Consider the following 17,456-nt stretch of genomic DNA (forward strand, 5'->3'; position numbering starts at 1 on the left):
AAAATCAAGAAATAAAAGTAGTTGATGGTTTGGGAGGAGGGAGAGCACAAGGAAGCAAACAGCATAAACTGCCGGAAGACAGATTTGAGGACAACATATGAAATAATATCAATAAATGTTATTGCATTGCTTGCTTGTACACTTAAATGATTTTTGAATATTCAAAATTTGCATACTCTTAGAAGCGCTGCATATATATAGCAATAATGTTACTTAGTCATATATATACACGACTTGTTCCACATGCGTGTATTTTTGTTACGTTACTTGCGTTAACTTGTTGCCCGCGCCTCTTAATTCTGTAAAACGCGTCAAGTGCTTCAAATTACATCGCGATTTTATGTCGTAACGACAACACGGTTATTTTACTAACGTAATTATTTATAGCTCCCTAGACTGCTTTTAAACATGTGAGCAGATTACTAACTCAAATAAGCGGGCGGTTATTTTACTTTGTAATTACAAAGCAACTTTTGTTATTGCAGATCAAGAAGTGTTAATTGGCAGTTATCACTTTTATGGGCAAAATTTTAGATCCTGTGTAATTCGGTGGCAAAGCTTCTGCGTGGAGCAGCACCACTTTGTTATGCTGACAGAATGATGATAAAACAGGTTTGGTTTCCCTATCCAACAGCGTGATGTGGGGATGACTTTACCTTATCAACAATGCAAAACTCCTTCCGACCCGCCTGCCAACCCTGCCAGCAGAGCTGCCCGGAAAAGCCAACCCAACCCAGTGTTACCAGAAAATAGTAACCAAGAAAACTCTCTAAACCAAATGATAGTTTAGAAAGCCGACATTGGTTTATTGCAGCGCTGGGTGCATGGGGGATCTCTCCTCCTAGCATGCACACCAAGGGACAAAAGCACAGTCTTTATATACATAATAGAAAAATGAACATTCATACAAACTCTGAGAAAAGCCTCCGTATTCCAAGAAACCTTATGCATATGCTAATACATTATGTGATGCCTTTGTGCATGCGTACTAAATTGGGGAAGTGGGGGGGTCTCTAGTGGTCATTATCCCCCCATAGTGATGCTGTCCGCTGTATGACCCCGCTTCTACGCAAGCGCGGTCGAGGCCTTTCTGTTGACTCATGCAGGTGGCTCCGAGGAGAAGATCCTCTTCTGGTTCTTATGGGATTTATCTCTTCTCCTGGCATCAGAGCTGTGAATCAAGTCAGTTAAGACACTACAAAGATGCTGTTCACAGTCTTGTTTATCTTTGGCCCTTCTTTGTAATTAGTGGGGAATTCAACAGAGACCTTGGATTCTCTAAGACTAAGCACAAGCAAGAGTCAGTGACGACTATAAGTGTTATCAGTCCCAGAAGCAGACACTGTCTGCAAAACATGCCGTTAGCTTCAGAAAGTGCGGTTATTTCAGCTGAAAAGTAACCATCACCCAAAGGAAAATTGATTCTGTTTAAAGGTTACACAGAGTAGACCTTTTAGGGCCTAGTTTGAGGCCTGCTTTTATTAAACCGCCTGGTGTCACCGGGAGGGCTCACCCCCGCTTTTCCTGTCCCCGAGCCAGGCTGCTCACGTCACAGCCTGCCTCCCGCTCCAGAACATGACGTCAAAGCAGCGCTTAGCGCAGCGCGGCTCCTCTGGAAGCCCCTTCCCAGCCCCTCCGTGCCTGGCCGCCACCGCCGGGACCGCGCCTCCGTGACACGAATTTACGAACGGGAAAACCCCGGCAGCGCCCCGCACTGCCCCGACGTCACGCGGCTCGCGTCACTTCCCGCGCGCGCCCCCGCCCCGCGCGCTCCGTGCGGCATTGTGGGAGGCCGGAAAGGGGTCGCTGGGGGGAAGAAGATGGCGGCGCAGGGAAGGGGCCGGCTGGGCGGCGGCAAGGAGGAGCGGGGCTCGGGGCGCCCGGAGTCGGAGCTGCTGCTGCACCCGGAGCTGCTCTCGGAGGAGTTCCTGCTGCTCACCCTGGAGCAGGTGTGCCCGGGCGCCGCCGGCGAGCGAGCCGGTCCCGCAGCGGCCGCCCCTGGGGCGGGGCGAGGGGGATGCGGCGCGGCGCCTGCCCCGCCCGGCGGGACGGGAGGTCTCCGGGCCTGCGGCCCTGCTTGTCGTCGTGTCCGCTCCTCCGCGTTACGCTCGCCGTGTTTGTTTCTCCGCTTTACTCTGCAGGGAAACGCTCCGCCGCTTCTATCATCTACACTGGAGGTTTTCTCCCGGTGCTCCTGCGGTTTCTAGCCTTGGTACCGCCCTTAACGGGTGCGCCAGAAGCATTCAGGGGGAAAACCAAACAAAACCCAAGTCCATAGTCTGTAGGCTGGGTGCTTGCTTGGAGGAGGCCCGTAGTGCGGGAGGTGTCTCCGTGTTTGCAAAGGGGCTGTGTTCGACCACTGTAGCAGCTAAGGAATGATTTACCCAGATCAGCGTGTCTGTGAGATGGGGTTTGCGTACAGTAAAACTGCCTGTAGAAAGATGATCTTTACTCTGTTAAAGTTACTACGTTCATACCCAGTGAATTAAGGAAATGCATCCTACGTAATCAGTCAAGCTAATGCTTAAGTATGTGTAATTGAAAAAAAGCTGAGTTTGAAAGTGAGTTTTAAACAGTTTTGGGCCATATGAAGCTTCAGTTAATGCGGTTTGGAATACTTGTTACTGCCTTGCCTGAAAATTTTAGATGCATGAAAAAACAGTAATCAAAGTTTTAGGTTTTTTGTATGAAATAGATGAATTTTTGTGTGCTTTTGTACGTGTAGTCTATGTGGACTAAAACATACGGGGTTTAGGCCCACATCAGAAGTCATGAGGTGTTGCCAAAACCAGTAGTGGCAGACACTTGACCTGCTTTCAGTGACCTCTAGTTTGTAGGAAGTTAGTGGGGTTTTTTCTCTTTTAATAAATTTGGCAGGAGGTACCAAGAAGTTTTGTTTTCACAACTATATACGTGATCCGAAAGAAAACTGCTGTTCTGTTATAACTGACAGTTACTGGAAATCTCCCTTGACAACTTATTCTTTGGGAACTGGGTAAGGAAGCACAGCTCTACATCTGTAAGTTTGAACTGCGTTATGTTCTGATTGCTTGTTTTTTAGATGTGTGAAGAAGAGCTCTGGTATTGTAGTTGGATTCAGGGAAGTGTGTTTAAGAGTGCATGAAAACATCAGTCATCAACAGTATGTCTATCACAACTTTATCCCTTTTTTTGCTACTGTTTTTGTTGGGAAAAATTGCAGAGTTTTGGATAGGGAAGGGCTCCAGGGTGGACCTGTATGGGCAGAGGTGATGAACTGCCCAGTTCTTGTTGCAGCTGGATCCAGCTGTCTCTGACACCGTTGAAAACAGCCCACCACACACCAAAATTTCAAGCAGAGATGCTCTTGGCACCTGTGCTCAAATGCAGGTAACCCAAATGTCCCGCATTGCCTCACTGAAGGGAGGGACCGAGTGTAGGAAAACAAGAGAAGCTGGCAGTAGGAAGACAGGAGACCGGGCTGTCGATGGCATGGGGTTGTTCATGGTCTCTCCACACCGGTCACCCCTGCAGCTTCCTCACTTCTGAAACCCTGACATTTATGCCCAGTACACTACCTTAAAGTGGCTTTTGAAAAAAAGAAATTATGCCACTAAGATGTTTGTGCTTTGAATTTGTCATAATAATAACAACTTTTTTTTTCCTGTTCCCCACAGAAAAATATACTAGTTGAAAATGATGTAAAGATGGACAAAGATGGTCTCACTGATCTCTATATTCAACATGCCATTCCCCTGCCTCAGCGTGACTTACCAAAAAGTAGATGGGGGAAAATGATGGAAAAGAAAAGACAGCAAAATGAGTTGAAAAGTGAGAATAAAAGGTAATTTAGCTTTTATTGGGCTAGACTTGGAGATTTTAGGACAATGCATTTAGTTTAATCTTTGTTTGCTTGATTAATGAAATTTGTACAGCTTTTGGACATTGTTACAGTTTACAGAGAATGCCGTGTCAGGTCTCCCGTGTCAGAAGTGTGAGATTCTACTACTGCAATGATAGGAAAAAGGGGAAGATAATCTTTTTTTGTCATCCAAACGTTATTAATGGTATCTAGCTTATATTGCTTCTTTTCATAGAATCATAGAATGGTTGGGCTTGGAAGGGACCTTTAAAGGTCATCTGGTCCAACCCCCCTGCAGTGAGCAGGGACATCTTCAACTAGATCAGGTTGTTCAGAGCCTCGTCCAACCTGACCTTGAATATTTCCAGGGATGGGACATCTACCACCTCTTTGGGCAACCTGTTCCAGTGTTTCAGCACCCTCATCGTAAAAATTGTCTTCCTTGTATCTAGTCAGAACCTACCCTCTTTTAGTTTAAAACAATTACCTTGTCCTGTTGCTACAGGCCCTACTCTGTCCCTGTCTTTCTTATAAGCCCGCTTTTAGTACTGAAAGGCTGCAATAAGGTCTCTCCGGAGCCTTCTCTTCCCCAAGCTGAACAACCCCAACTCTCTCAGCCTGTCCTCATAGGAGAAGTGCTCCAGCGCTCTGATAATTTTTGTGGCCCTCCTCTGGACCTGCTCCAACAGGTCAATGTCTTGTGCTGAGGACTCCAGAGCTGGACGCAGTACTCCAAGTGGGGTCTTACAAGAGCAGAGCAGAGGGCCAGAATCACCTCCCTCGACCTGTTGGCCACGCTTCTTCTGATGCAGCCCAGGATATGGTTGGCCTTCTGGGCTGCGAGTGCATATTGCCGGCTCACTTCCAGCTTTCCATCCACCAGTACCCCCAAGTCCTCCTCTGTAGGGCTGCTCTCAGTACCTTCATCCCCCAGCCTGTATTGATACCAGGTTATTGGTACGTTTCAAGGTACTTTCTAATGAAGAAAAATTACTGATTTTTTGTTTCACCATATAATTTTTAAAAATAATTATATTTACAGTGTTTAAGAAAAGTACCAAAAGCATGTTTAATTATGCTTGCTACCTGGACAGGGTTGGTCTACTCTAGAGTCAGGGGCGTATGCTGTAGCAGTTTTGTGTGTCCAATTCAAAACTAACATCTACTTTCTGAAAGAAACATTCTGCCTTGGTTTTAAAATCTTTCTGTTTGTATTTTATCAGAAAGCAAAATCTGCCTCAGAAGTTTATTTTACTGAATCTCTTCTCCGCTTGACCTTCCCCCTGCCTAAGACTTTGACTTTGACACGTGATGTGCACGGGTGGTGTTCTGATTTAGCTTCAATAGTAAATCCTAAGGAAAGATGGATGGAAATTCTCATTATAGTTTTGCACTATTGCAGCTTGTTGATTTCATGAGTCTGTTTTAGCTTTACTGAGGTTTCTAACTGGGAACAGCTAAACAAATTCTGTCAAGTGATTTATTCTTTTTTTTTAACTTATTTTTTAAATTTTTGGCAGTGGCTAGGGCACCAAGTTATCTTGTTATGTGAGTTTTTTTTCTCGTGCATAAAAGGTTATAGTACCTCGGTTTGTTTACAACTTGAGGATGAAAGCATGTGGTTAGTGTTTGAATAATAAGAAACTGTTGGTGTGCTGAAATAGGTGCAAAAGAATTTTTTATCAAAGAAATAAAGATAGCAGGCTGGATATTTTTGAGAGAGGAGGCAATGTTAATTTTTAGATGGGAGAATGGCTTCATCCAGAGTTTATATGTAGAATAAGTTTAGGAGCTCTTATTTTGATACACTAAAATTCAGTAATGCTTAAACCTGTGTAGTATTTGCTGGGGAAAATAGTGAGTAAAGGGAGATATGTTTAATCTACCAGTTTGCTTTTCTTCACCAGTTGCTCTTAGCGCTTAACATCTAGCATACTAGGCTTAGTCTTTTGCTCTGTTGTTAGACAGTTTTAAGATTTTCCAACATTTACTGTTTTTGCTTGCATCACATCTTTCATACTTAACAAATATGCTGGCAAAACACTGCCTAGAAAAATGAGTCTTTTACTGCTAGCATTATTAACCCCAGAGAAATGCAAGAAATAGACTTTCAGCGCTTTCAGTAAGTAAAACTTGCACAGAGAAAACTTCAATTTTAGTATATTCATGGAAAGAATCAAGGAAGTTCAGTCATCTTTGTGGATGTTAAAATATTACACTTATGCTCATAGTTGTGTGCACCACTTAAGCAGAACTGGCATGATGCCAGCATGCAGAGGAGGAAGTAGAACTTGGCGTTCTTGTTATTAAAAACAAAACAAAATACCGAGGTATTGTGAGGCTGTAAGTTGTGTGCAAGTCAGAGATGGGAACTAAGTGTGCTCTTAGTTTGGTTTAGAAGTCAGATAAACTGATTGATTGTATGAACAACAGGAGCTTTCTGATAAGCTCCTCTGTGGAAAGCACAGCTTGACAACGTGCTCTGAAATTAATGAGGCTTGGAGACTTGACCAGCACAGCTCAGTGTGTGTTTGCGTGCCTCTGGTAGTTACAGGTAGGAGGTAAAAACTCATTGAAATTTAAAAGTCAGTGTTGAATATCATGTTTAGTTTTACTGCTGGTGATTGATGGCATATCCTAAAAGACTTGCTGTATATCAGCTGACCTGCAGTAACATGTTATATCTCAGTAATACAATCAAATATCTGAGGTCACGGATGATGATTTATACATCGTACTACTGAATAATATGAATAATGGCAGTGTTTAAGGCCAGGCTGGATGAGGCTTTGAATAACCTGGTCTAGAGGAAAGGTGTCCCTGCCTGTGGCAGGGAGGTTGGAACTAGATGATCTTTAATCCCTTCCAACCCAAACCATTCTATGATTCTATGATTCTATGAATATTTGAGCTTGCAGACAATCATACTAAATAAAACCAAATGCAGTCTATCCAACTTTAAACATGTCAGAAAGTATTTGTGTTCAGGGACAGTTAATTTTGTAGAATGATAAGATCGTCTTGCCTGCTGGAAGAAAGAGGATGTCATGAATCTCAAAATGTATATGTAGTTTCTAAGTGCCATCGAGCCTGAAGACTCTCAGCTGCAAACTCTTAGTCTCCAGGAGTGTTGTGGCTGTGCATGCTCAGAGCTGTGGCCTTGGTAGAGAACTCATTGTTTCTCCTTAGTCACCTGAGAGGCCACTTCAGCATCCTCTGGGAACTGCTAATCACAGTATCACAGAATGTTAGGGATTGGAAGGGACCTCGAAAGATCATCTAGTCTAATCCCCCTGCCGGAGCAGGATTACCTAGATTGTATCACACAGGAACGCGTCCAGGCGGGTTTTGAATGTCTCCATGCACTGATAATAATGAGTTCAGTGTAAAACATGGTACTTCTGACCAGTTTCAGACATTCACAGAAGAGGTGATCACCTGCCCATTTTGGTAACAGGTGAATGTTTAGGATAATAAGGGGGTGGGAGCTAAAACCTACACTTCTCTCTGTTTTTAGGGTGCTACGTTAAGTATCAGGCGAAGCTAGACAAGAATAGGAGCATTTTTGATTAAATTGTCGTCATAATTGGGAGTTCCTGAAGGGCCATCTTGACTACATGAGTAGTCATGTGAAACAGTGGAAACCTAGACTGTTCATGTAGAGAAGCTTTTGCTTCCTCTAGTAAATCTTGTATTCTTTACCATGTGCTACAATGTAAACAGCAGTGTTAGAAGCATGCCCTCTGTCCAGCCCTGCCCAAAGCGTGGCTAGAACATTTATCTAGAATGTAGGAGCTGCACATTAAAATCTAGGTTTCATAGAGAGTGTCCTGCAGGAGGGGACACAATCCCAAAATGGTTCTTTTCACCTGTTAGCTAGTGTCAGTGTCCTCCCTCAGAAGAGTGCTGGCTAACATGAGTCCTGCTCTGAAGCTTTTAAGCTGTCTATACTTTACATAAAGTAAGTGAATGTGTCACCCAAGGTTCTGTGTTCTTCTGTGAGCCATGTATCTAAAAATTAGATATGACAGTTGTTGATGGTACAGCATCCAAATTTCTTTGGAACCTTTCCCAAAGTGTTTCTCTGGGAATGTTATCTGTATTATAGCATGTGGTAATTTATACAAGAGCTACAGTTCTAAAATTCAGTTTAGAATAGATAACAATACTCCTAGAATTGCAGTTATTTCCTGACTTACCAGTCCTCACCAAGCTAAATTAAAAAAAAAAATGTCCATAGGAAAAGCAGACTTCTTATGTTAAGGAGGGTGACTGAAAAAAGGTATACATTTTTTTCCTCGCATACTTTGTAAACTAGCTTTCCAAAGAGGCTGCTGGGGAACGTGTTTCTTGTCAGGAGTGTTGAATAAATTCTTGGACAAAGCAAAAGTAACCAAAAAGCATAATGTTTTATTTTTGAAGTGTGTGTCAGCTTTTTAGACTTTTCAAGTGAAATTATACTCCTTAATTTAATGGATGTGTTAAATACTACTATTGTTTCAGTAGTATTTAACTGAAACAACATGCCTGGCTGAACAGTCCTGGTCTTGGAAGCTAATCTGATTTTGTAGCAACTCTGCTAGAAATGGCATCTACTGTAGATACAAGCCAAAGAGTTGTGTCTGATCTCTTGACAAACGAGTCCCAAATGAAGGTCTCTCGTCTCTATCATTTCCAGGAACCTGATGAATAGAAAAAGAGGAGGATTGTGTAACATATGTTGTTGTGAACAGATAGTAACGTGGAAGCAAATCTGAATAAGAGCTGAACTTTCTCTTGCTCTATAAGCTCTGAAATTGTGGCTCCTTTCATTTTTTTTTAAAGAAACCCCCGGGCTTGATAGAAATCGTGCAAGCGATGTGTAATTTCTTAATATGTGAGGTTTATCAGCAGCTACTAATCTAATGTTTTTCCAAGTAAAACGAATGGGGTCTCTGCATGCAGCTTAAAGTCTGTTGACATACCTAACATCAATATTGTCAAATTCATTAATTACAAATTAATGAATATATTTCAATGTTGAAAATGCTATAGTTGATTTTTTATTCCTCTGTTTAATATGAGATGATTAAATAGTAAATGTGTACTGAAAACTGAAGTTTCTGAACAGGAATATTCTGTAACTTAATGGTGATTTGGTTTTTCTTCTTGTTAAATCTTCACTTTCCAAACACTTTGTCATTCTTGAGCAATGCTTTTTTAAAACTCTAAATTCATGTAGAGTGAGCTATGATAACTTCGTGCTTTATTTTTTGGCAGTCAGGATGTTTTCTGATACTACTGTTTTGATATTAGCTTCATAGTATTCCTTTTTCATAAATCAGTTGTTACTAAATTGGCCAGCTCTGACTAGACATAGGCTTAAAGGCACAAAAAATAGTCATTAAATCAGCTTAGGGTTCCTGTTCGAGGACAGCTTATTTCAAAAGCAGGTATGCTTTTTTTGCTTAATGTTTTCATTCCTTGTCTAACAGTCTTTTAGACTATCTTAACATGATGATTTTGAGTAAGAGTGGAAACAGGGAGATTTAGAAGCATTAGAATATTAGGTGCTGTTCTTGTAGGTAAGGTGGCACACACTTTCTCAAATACTCAACTTTTGAAATACTTGATAACTATTCTCTCTTTAGTTACTCTGGAATAGCTACAGTGGTATAAGCGTACAGTCTTTGATTGTACAACTGTAATTGTCTACCTAGAAAGTTCCTCATACAGCCCTCTTGGCTGAGGAGCACTGCTCCTCACACAACCCTCTGCCGCCCTCCCTCCTTTATATTTTGGAAGCAATTTCTAGTGCCTAAGTTTGGAGCAGCTAAGAGTTTAAGGTTAGTATTTTGGGATATATTTTTACTTTAGGCAAGATTAAATTCTTTTCACTCCTCATGTCTTGGATATGCTATTTTTGGATCATCTAGCTTGTGTTTCTGAGAATTATACAATTTGCATTTTCAGTGTTACAACGGTGGAAGGTTTAAGGAAACGGCCATTAATTGTATTTGATGGCAATTCAACAAGTACAAGCATAAAGGTGAAGAAGACAGAGAACGGAGCTGCTGATCGCCTAAAACCTCCTCCAGCTGGAAGCACCACCAACACTGTTAGAAGATTATCAGTTCCTTCAAATGCCTCAACATACATTTCAGCCTCCAGTTTGTCAGAGGACACTGAGCTGGGAATGAGGAATAATGAGGCTAAGCAGAACAATATTTCAAAGACTAACAGCAGTGTGTTGGCTAGTCTGAAGGTGTACCCTTTGTCTCCAATAGCAGGAACTGCTGTTGTGAAGTTAAAGAGAGCAGTTCCGAAAGAAGAATCTGATTTGCCGGTATGTACATTCAGTATCTTGTTTTGCAGGTGTTTTTTTTTTAATTGAAACTTGCAGGAGCCAAAGGTAGACCCTTGTAAGATTTTCCAGGATTATTTTATTTTGGAGTAATAGTAGCTTCTTTATTTAGAAACAGGCAAAAGAGTAGCTAGTTTGGGAAATATTAGAAGGAAAGAAATGAAGTACTTCATTCTTGTTCATTGGAAACTTCTGTGTGAGAGAGGCAGCTTTGTAGAAAACACGCATGTAATTTTGAAATGAGTAAGTAGGTAATACTTAAAGGTGGTGCGGATACTAGTCAAATAAGACACAAAGAAAATAAGCCTACTGGTAGGTCTGAGGGAGGGAACAGGTATTATAGAACAACATGAACAGCCTTAAAGGGAGGACAAGTGGTCTGTTTTCTATAGTAGGGAAGAAAAAAATGGAATGATAACATTTGTAGCAATCACACTTGAATGGTTGAATAGGACAAGCTTTCATTTGTCAAAGTGAAGGAAGAGATGTTACAGGAACTGAAGTGAGATGCTGAGAGCTGTAGGATATATCCTTAGAGGAAGAACGCCATCTGTTTTAAATCTCAGATGGGAACTGGCAAGCTAGAGGAAGTAACCGGATGTGAAAATCTGGAGAGCTGCCTAGATTGTGGGTCTGAATGTTAAGCTGTAACAACAAACCATACTAGTTGAAGTGAGAGGGCAAAGGTCGAGTGCTCATTTTGAGCCATGGTGATCTTAATCAGGTACCTGGGCTTATATAAGATGGTGAGAAAGACATGCTGAGATCTTGAACAGAAGGGTGCTGTTCTCAAGTAGAAGACTGATGACTGAGCTGTTAACCATGAAGGTAGTTATCTTCTTTCTGCAAGTTAGATTCAGCTGCAAGCAAATTTTCTGTAGAGAAGAGCACTACACTACTGATGGGGGCAGAATGAGGCTGATGAGCTGAAGTGATGAGAGAAGAGCTAAGGCAGGATATATGAATTCAGGAGAGCATACCTTTTGAAAGTGTAAGTAATGGTGCTGAATGTAGCTGCCAGTTAGGGAGAAAGAACAGTGGTTAATTTTGACAAAGGTGCGATTAGCCTTTAAGGGCTTGTCAGTGAGCAAGGAGCAATGGGCCATCTCCTCTTTTAAAACATGCCATGAGGTACAGTTGAGTCTTACATTTGTGTTGTATTCCGTCATGATACAAATGAAGGAATTTTCACATTTCCACTGGAATACAGGAATATCTGGAATAAGAAATATCAATTCTCTGTTGAACTGCAGGGGGAGCTTTAGATATGCGATGTGCAATTACATTGATGAAAATTTTCCCAGGACATCAGACTTAACATCTGTTTTCTCAATATTGCCTCATGAAATGCTTTCTATTTGTCTCTTTTTTAAAAAATCCTTTAATGAAAGAATGCGGGTAATATCCTTGCTGCGCAGATTGATACGTTCTATCTGACTTCAGTTAAACACAAGCACTTACACCTGTGGCTGTTCCAAAAGACAGCTTTAGCAACTTTTACAAGAATCATGGCTGAGGCCCTGAATCAAATTTATGCTGGAGAGGTGTACCAGTATCACTTATTTTAGTATTTAGAACTCTTCTAAATATTGGTCAGATCTGAACCTACAGAGCCTTTGAAACTCATTTAGTATACACCTCACAGTGTCTTTATATTTAATTTAAATGTTTTGTAGAGACAACGATGAGCCCTTCTAAGTGACACTGTATAACTGACACTTGGAAGCTGTGGCTTCTGACACTTGGCTTTCTATTTTAGCCACAGTTTATGTTGTTCAAGTTAATACTGGTAAATTCAGTCATGCCTTAGTTCATGTCGGTCAGACACGTTTGAAGTTAGGCAAGTGTGTTGTATGGATGTTACTTTACTGTCTGAAATTAAAAAACTTGGGATTGAATAATAAGTGATGCAGCCAGGCAGAATCAGTACATTTGGCAGGTGGCTGTAGAGTGTAAAGCCTGATGTATTTTTAATGTAGTGACAGTAATGACAATTTCAAGCAAGTGACTCTTTGACTTTCAAGAAAAACTGAAGTTCTTGTGCTGAATAGCAGAGAACTAGCCTTCTGATCTTTGGGTCTAATTCCCTTCAACCTTTCAGTGGTTGCAGTCCACAGGATTGCTGTAAATAAACTAACATTTAAAGTCTTAAGGAGAAGAGAGATCTCTAGATTGCGTTCCCCAAACCAGTGTGTTGCAGAATGTTCTCGAAAATGCATATACCTGCCTTTACTCTGCTTATGTAAACTGTTAAAGCTCTAATTTCTCGGATTTTTTTCTTATTTTAGATGTGGAAAGGTAATTATTTCACCACTTCAATCTCCCATTGTTTTACTTTGAGTTTGCCTGATTTTTTCTGGTTTCTTGGGGCAGGGCTTGAAAGATGAGTTCATCTGAGGCTTTGGCAATTATTTTGCGTTTTTATACAGATCACTACAAAGGAAGACCTACTCTTCCTTCTCTTTTTCTAATGTTTTTACTATTTGACAAAAGTAAATTGGTTTCCTAGTTGCATGTTTATTTTTTCTTATACAATCCCATTTCAACAAGTATTTTAAGGCTGCAATCTGAAATAACTTTAAAAGTATGTTTTGAAACTCCAGTATGTACCTGTTTCTAAGCTGCATAATTGAAAGATATTTTTGCATAACTAATTGTAGGATTAAGAAAAAGCAAAAGGTATATATGATTTGCAGTTAGTTAAATTCATTGGCTTTATTTTTGTCTTCTCTAGAGAAGTTCTGTGATATTTAACTTTCTCCACAAGATGGCAATAGAAAGCTGCTGTACAAGTACAGCAGCACTCAGGACTAGATTTGAACATGGCAGGTTAATTACTAACATCTACTTGCACAGTTTATCTAAGAATACTTACATATTTTCTTGTATTCCAGAATGACCTGAAGCCTACGGAAGCAAAGAAGAAAATCCAGCATGTTACATGGCCATGAAGTAGCTAATGGTGCTTGAAACGTAAATGTTACTTCCATTTTTTCAAACAGATAAGTCATATTTAAACAGTTTAAGTACAATTCTTTTTAAACCTTACAGGGATTCAGATTGCTGTGAAGTTTTAACAAGTTTAAAAGTTCCCTGTTGGAAAGCCAGAGTCATTATCACCGTCATTATCACCAGTCACCTTAAGAGTGTCTGCTCCTGTACACCAAGTAGTTCATTACTTCTTTAAAAAGTGGTAATATTACAATATACTAAATCCCCCACTTTTAGTTTTCAAGATCATTACAGTTCATCTCCTGCATGTCCTTACGATTTACACATATAAATATTTTTTTTTTTTTTTTTTCAGTAAGATTCAGTTTTGTTCCACTTCTGGTTAAATAGCTATTGAGATTCAAAGTGATCCCAAGAGCCACCTTGGCTTCAAAAAGATAATTCATTTAGATGAGAAAACTGACCATTCTGCTGCTAAGATAGTCTGGGACAATTTTTTTTTTTCCTTTTTGTTGCACAGAACAGGAGTGTAGAATTTACAGTGCAAGTTAGGTTGGTAATAAGAGATGAACTATTTAACAGCATTACTTCAAATTGAAGTTTCTCTTATTGATGTATGAAATAAGAAATGCACAGATGGAAGTATGTTATTAGACTGTTTGATATGAATCTTTGAGAGGAAGTAGTGAATGGATTAGTGCCATATTCTCTTAAATACACAGGCATATTTTATACATGCGTAAGTGTAAAAATGTGCCGATGTAGCAAATTTGCTTGTTTTCCTGGTTACAGTCATGATTATAAAATATGGGGAAAACCTGTGGAATTCAGGCCAGTGCTTTCTCAACTTACTAACAGTTGGAGAGGGACAGGGATACGAAGACAAAGTAGTACCTTGAGAGCATTAACATATGTAGTTGCACTCTAAAAAAAAAACCCACCAACCTGTTTTCCCTTCCTTTGATAATTTAAGATGGATGTTGGTTTTCTGTGAAACTTGGTGTTTCATCTGTAGTGCCTTACAAGGCAGAAATTCAGTTAAGTTGATGGAAACATTTTTATTAAATCTCAGTGGCTCAGGGTGAAGCCAATTTAGATCCATTTTAGATATGGATGGTAAATAATAATAATGCTCCCAGACTGAGTAAAACAAAACCAAAAAAAGAATCAGCTTCTGAATCCACTTAGTTAACCCACTAAAAGAAGCTGTCAGTAGAGATCTGAAAGCTTGTTTGCATTTTTAACATTGGTTAATATTGAAACCAAACACCTGTGGCTTAATTAGTTACTGACAGAAGTTCTCCATTCACTGTTATGACATAAAAGGCACTTCTCGAATGCTGTAAAATGGTAAGATGTGTGTTTTGGAACGTTGTGTGCCGTTTCCCTTTTACTAAACACTTGTGCAGTTTTTGTACTTGATTACAGCAAACTTTAATGTAACGTACATTTTGTATGTAAAGAGTTGTCTTTTAAGTAGCCTTATCCTATTTAAATAAATACAATTAAAAGCAAACAAAGTAGTGCTGACTTGATTTGTCACGTAATTAAGCTTCAGTGGGCTTGAAGTTACTAGAACTTAAGAAAAAGCTTACAGGGTAATAGGGTCAATTTGAGTTTTAGCAGGAGTTAGTATCATGTAAAGTGGTGGTCCTTGCACTAGTGTAACAGTCTAGTAGGAGTTCTGTTTTGTGGGTGGCTTCTTGGCAGTGGTTTGGAGTTAGACTATATTTTGTTGTCGTTCCAGTTGCTAGGAGCACGTGTGTGGGGGAATGTGTTAAGGAGTGATATGCAGAACCATACTGGAATAACGGCATGATGCTGCTATTGCATGGTAACAGTCTTGTTTTCAGGCCAGTATGCTTTCCAGCCTTGTCATGTTTCACCTACCTTTCCCCAAAGCTGGGCCCATTTTGCCATCTGTTGTAGCGCTTGGGGGGCAAGGTGCAAGCCATGCTGTTCTTACTGCCTTCTGCTACCCCCTTAGCTAATAGTAATCCTTCTTCTCTCAGCAAAGTATTAGAGCAGAACTGCAGTGTGCTGGGGGATTGCCAGAGCCCAGAGGAGAGCCTGAGTGAGGTGCTTGCCCTCCTTTGGGAGGTGTGGATATAAGAAGGATTTTTATGGCTATTCTTTACTACAGCCTTCATCATAGAATGAAGTTGCCAAAGGATAGAATTTAGCCATTCAGTGAGATCAGATTAGTACAGCATGTGCTTCAAAAATGTCAGCCAGCCAAGTTCTTCAAATGGTGTACAGTAAACCAAATCTGATCTGGTGCATATGTTTAGCTTGTTGAATTAATGAGAGAGGAATGACCTATGGGCACTTTACACTCGGTACAAAAAGAGACAAATTCAAGAGTGGTAGCAGGAACTAGGAGCAAACTTTCCCTACGCAGTTACACACAGAGTAGGTATATTCCTAATTCTTCTTTCCACATCTGAAGATTTCTGTTGGAAGTGTGACATACTACTTTCCTCCTTTTGCTGAATACAAATGAATTGCATCTTTAAGGTGTACCAGGGTCGTAAATTGCATAACGTGGCCATAGTTCTTGAAGTTTGCTTTGGGAAGAGAGTTATCTTCTTTTGGATTGTTTCCTCTTGATTTTATTGTCCTGCCAGCATGCTGTTGCTGACACTTGCCTTTGCAGCAAACATGTAGCAGAAATGATGCTAGAGCAAAGGGTATTACGTATTGCAATACAGAACAAAATTAAAGCGTGCCCTAGTATAGGACTTAAACTTCTGACTTTTGCAAAGATTAAATATCTTTTGAGTTGTCTTGAACTCCTTGCTTGCTGAGAGCAATAATATTTTGGTTTTGGGCGTATGAACACATTTTTATCAGTCAATTCGGTATTTTCATACCATTGTTCTGTTTTGCTGATAATTTTCACACTGATTTGAGTTAGTAGAAGGCTGTGTTGTATCAGCAGGGCCCACATGAGGATTGTCTAAACTCCAGTGTTTCATATGACTGGATGCAAAAAGGGTTGTGTTTGTATGGCTCTTACATGGTGTTTATTCAGACTGTGAAAGCATTTTATTTGTAAATATCTAACATGTAAATACAATTAAAGCACAATCACAATTTTGTTTTAAATGATTTTATTTTGAAAAATACAATGTGCAGTGTAATGTCGACTAACTGTGATACTGACACTGTCGATCAGAACTTGTACTTCACACACTGATCAGCTAGTCATGCAATAAAATATGTACCTGTTACGAAGCACTCTCACTTCAACTGTTTTATCATTATCTCTTTATGGCACAGCACAAATCCTTGGACATTGAAACACCCTCTACGTTTGCAGTCTTTCTACACACTTGACAGCACACACTAGTCACATAGCTCAAGAACACTGAGGAAAGACCCCAGCCTTATTGAAATTGAATGGTGTTTGCCATTGATTTCAGTGGGCTGAGGCTTTCACCCTGAATATCCATCTATGAATGTATAGTATGTGGCCATTGTAATCCTTGAACTATATCACGTGCTTGTAACTGGAATATTTAGTGGAAGGAAAAAAAAATCCAAAAAGAGTATGTTATCTCAGTAACACCCAAATGGTTTTATATCTCAGGTTCTGCATTAGTTTTGATTAGCTGTAGAAATCTTAAACACCAACACTGCTACTAGAGATTTTGAAGTTGTTTTCTCTCCAGATTTGGAGAGTTTGAAGAAAAAGGTTAAGTGATGTTAATAGTACAGCAAAACATAGAGTGGCAAAGCTAGTTCCGAACATCCATGTATTTCAGACTATATATTGCAAGCACGGCTTTCCTCCCCTCTCCCTGCCTCTTATTTTGAGCTTTAAATATCCTTCCCACATTCAGGGCAAAGGATGTCATCCCTTTCTGTGAGGAAGCCGCGACCCACTAATGAGAGAGAGCACTTCTTACAGTTAAAGCAATCATTATGCCACTGCCGTTCTTCAAAGGAGATGTACTTGGTTCCTCCGAGTCCTGTTCGAAAACCAAAAGCATTCTGTTACAAGAAAAGAACAGCACTTCAGCCATGAAGTGATGCTATTTCAGACTCCCCTCATGGACTGATATGGAGAGCTGACATACAGTAGTGAAAAAATGACATTGTGACAAATCTGTTCGTTGCTGTGCTAGTTTTTGCCACCCTTATTCAGTAGCAAGTAATATTTTCATCCTCAAATAATTTTGTTGCTTTTGGCTGTTAATGAACAAGAATGTTATCACTGGTGATAATGGCAGAAATGAACTTTCAAGGGATGGCACTACGAAATACAGCAGAAGAAAAGGAAAGCAACTGTCTCTGAACAGAAGTCTGATAGTTTTT

The 17,456-nt window shown here is 40.2% G+C and overlaps 2 protein-coding genes across 7 annotated transcripts in view; one reads left to right on the forward strand and one right to left on the reverse strand.

Moving 5' to 3' along the window:
- Positions 1–1,815: 1,815 nt before the first annotated feature.
- C2H2orf49 (chromosome 2 C2orf49 homolog) lies at positions 1,816–14,656 on the forward strand. 3 transcript variants are annotated; one of them, XM_068425131.1, is made up of 4 exons: positions 1,816–1,949; positions 3,657–3,823; positions 9,794–10,166; positions 13,079–14,656. In XM_068425131.1, exons 1-4 carry the CDS (start codon positions 1,821–1,823, stop codon positions 13,133–13,135), a joined length of 726 nt encoding a protein of 241 aa, XP_068281232.1. In that variant the 5' UTR covers positions 1,816–1,820; the 3' UTR covers positions 13,136–14,656. The 3 variants fall into 3 exon arrangements, with proteins under 3 accessions (XP_068281232.1, XP_068281234.1, XP_068281233.1); XM_068425133.1 differs by lacking the exon at positions 1,816–1,949 and adding an exon at positions 2,731–2,995; XM_068425132.1 differs by lacking the exon at positions 1,816–1,949 and adding an exon at positions 3,304–3,369.
- Positions 14,657–16,274: 1,618 nt separating this feature from the next.
- Positions 16,275–17,456, reverse strand: part of FHL2 (four and a half LIM domains 2) — a 46,281-nt gene continuing 45,099 nt past the window's right edge. For all 4 annotated transcript variants that reach the window (XM_068425125.1, XM_068425127.1, XM_068425130.1 and 1 more), the window contains exon 6: positions 16,275–17,110. In XM_068425125.1, coding sequence (XP_068281226.1) covers positions 16,959–17,110 — 152 coding nt within the window. In that variant the 3' untranslated portion in view covers positions 16,275–16,958. The remainder of the gene's footprint in view (positions 17,111–17,456) is intronic.

Source organism: Nyctibius grandis, chromosome 2, assembly GCF_013368605.1.
Source record: "Nyctibius grandis isolate bNycGra1 chromosome 2, bNycGra1.pri, whole genome shotgun sequence".
Lineage (NCBI taxonomy): Eukaryota > Metazoa > Chordata > Aves > Nyctibiiformes > Nyctibiidae > Nyctibius > Nyctibius grandis.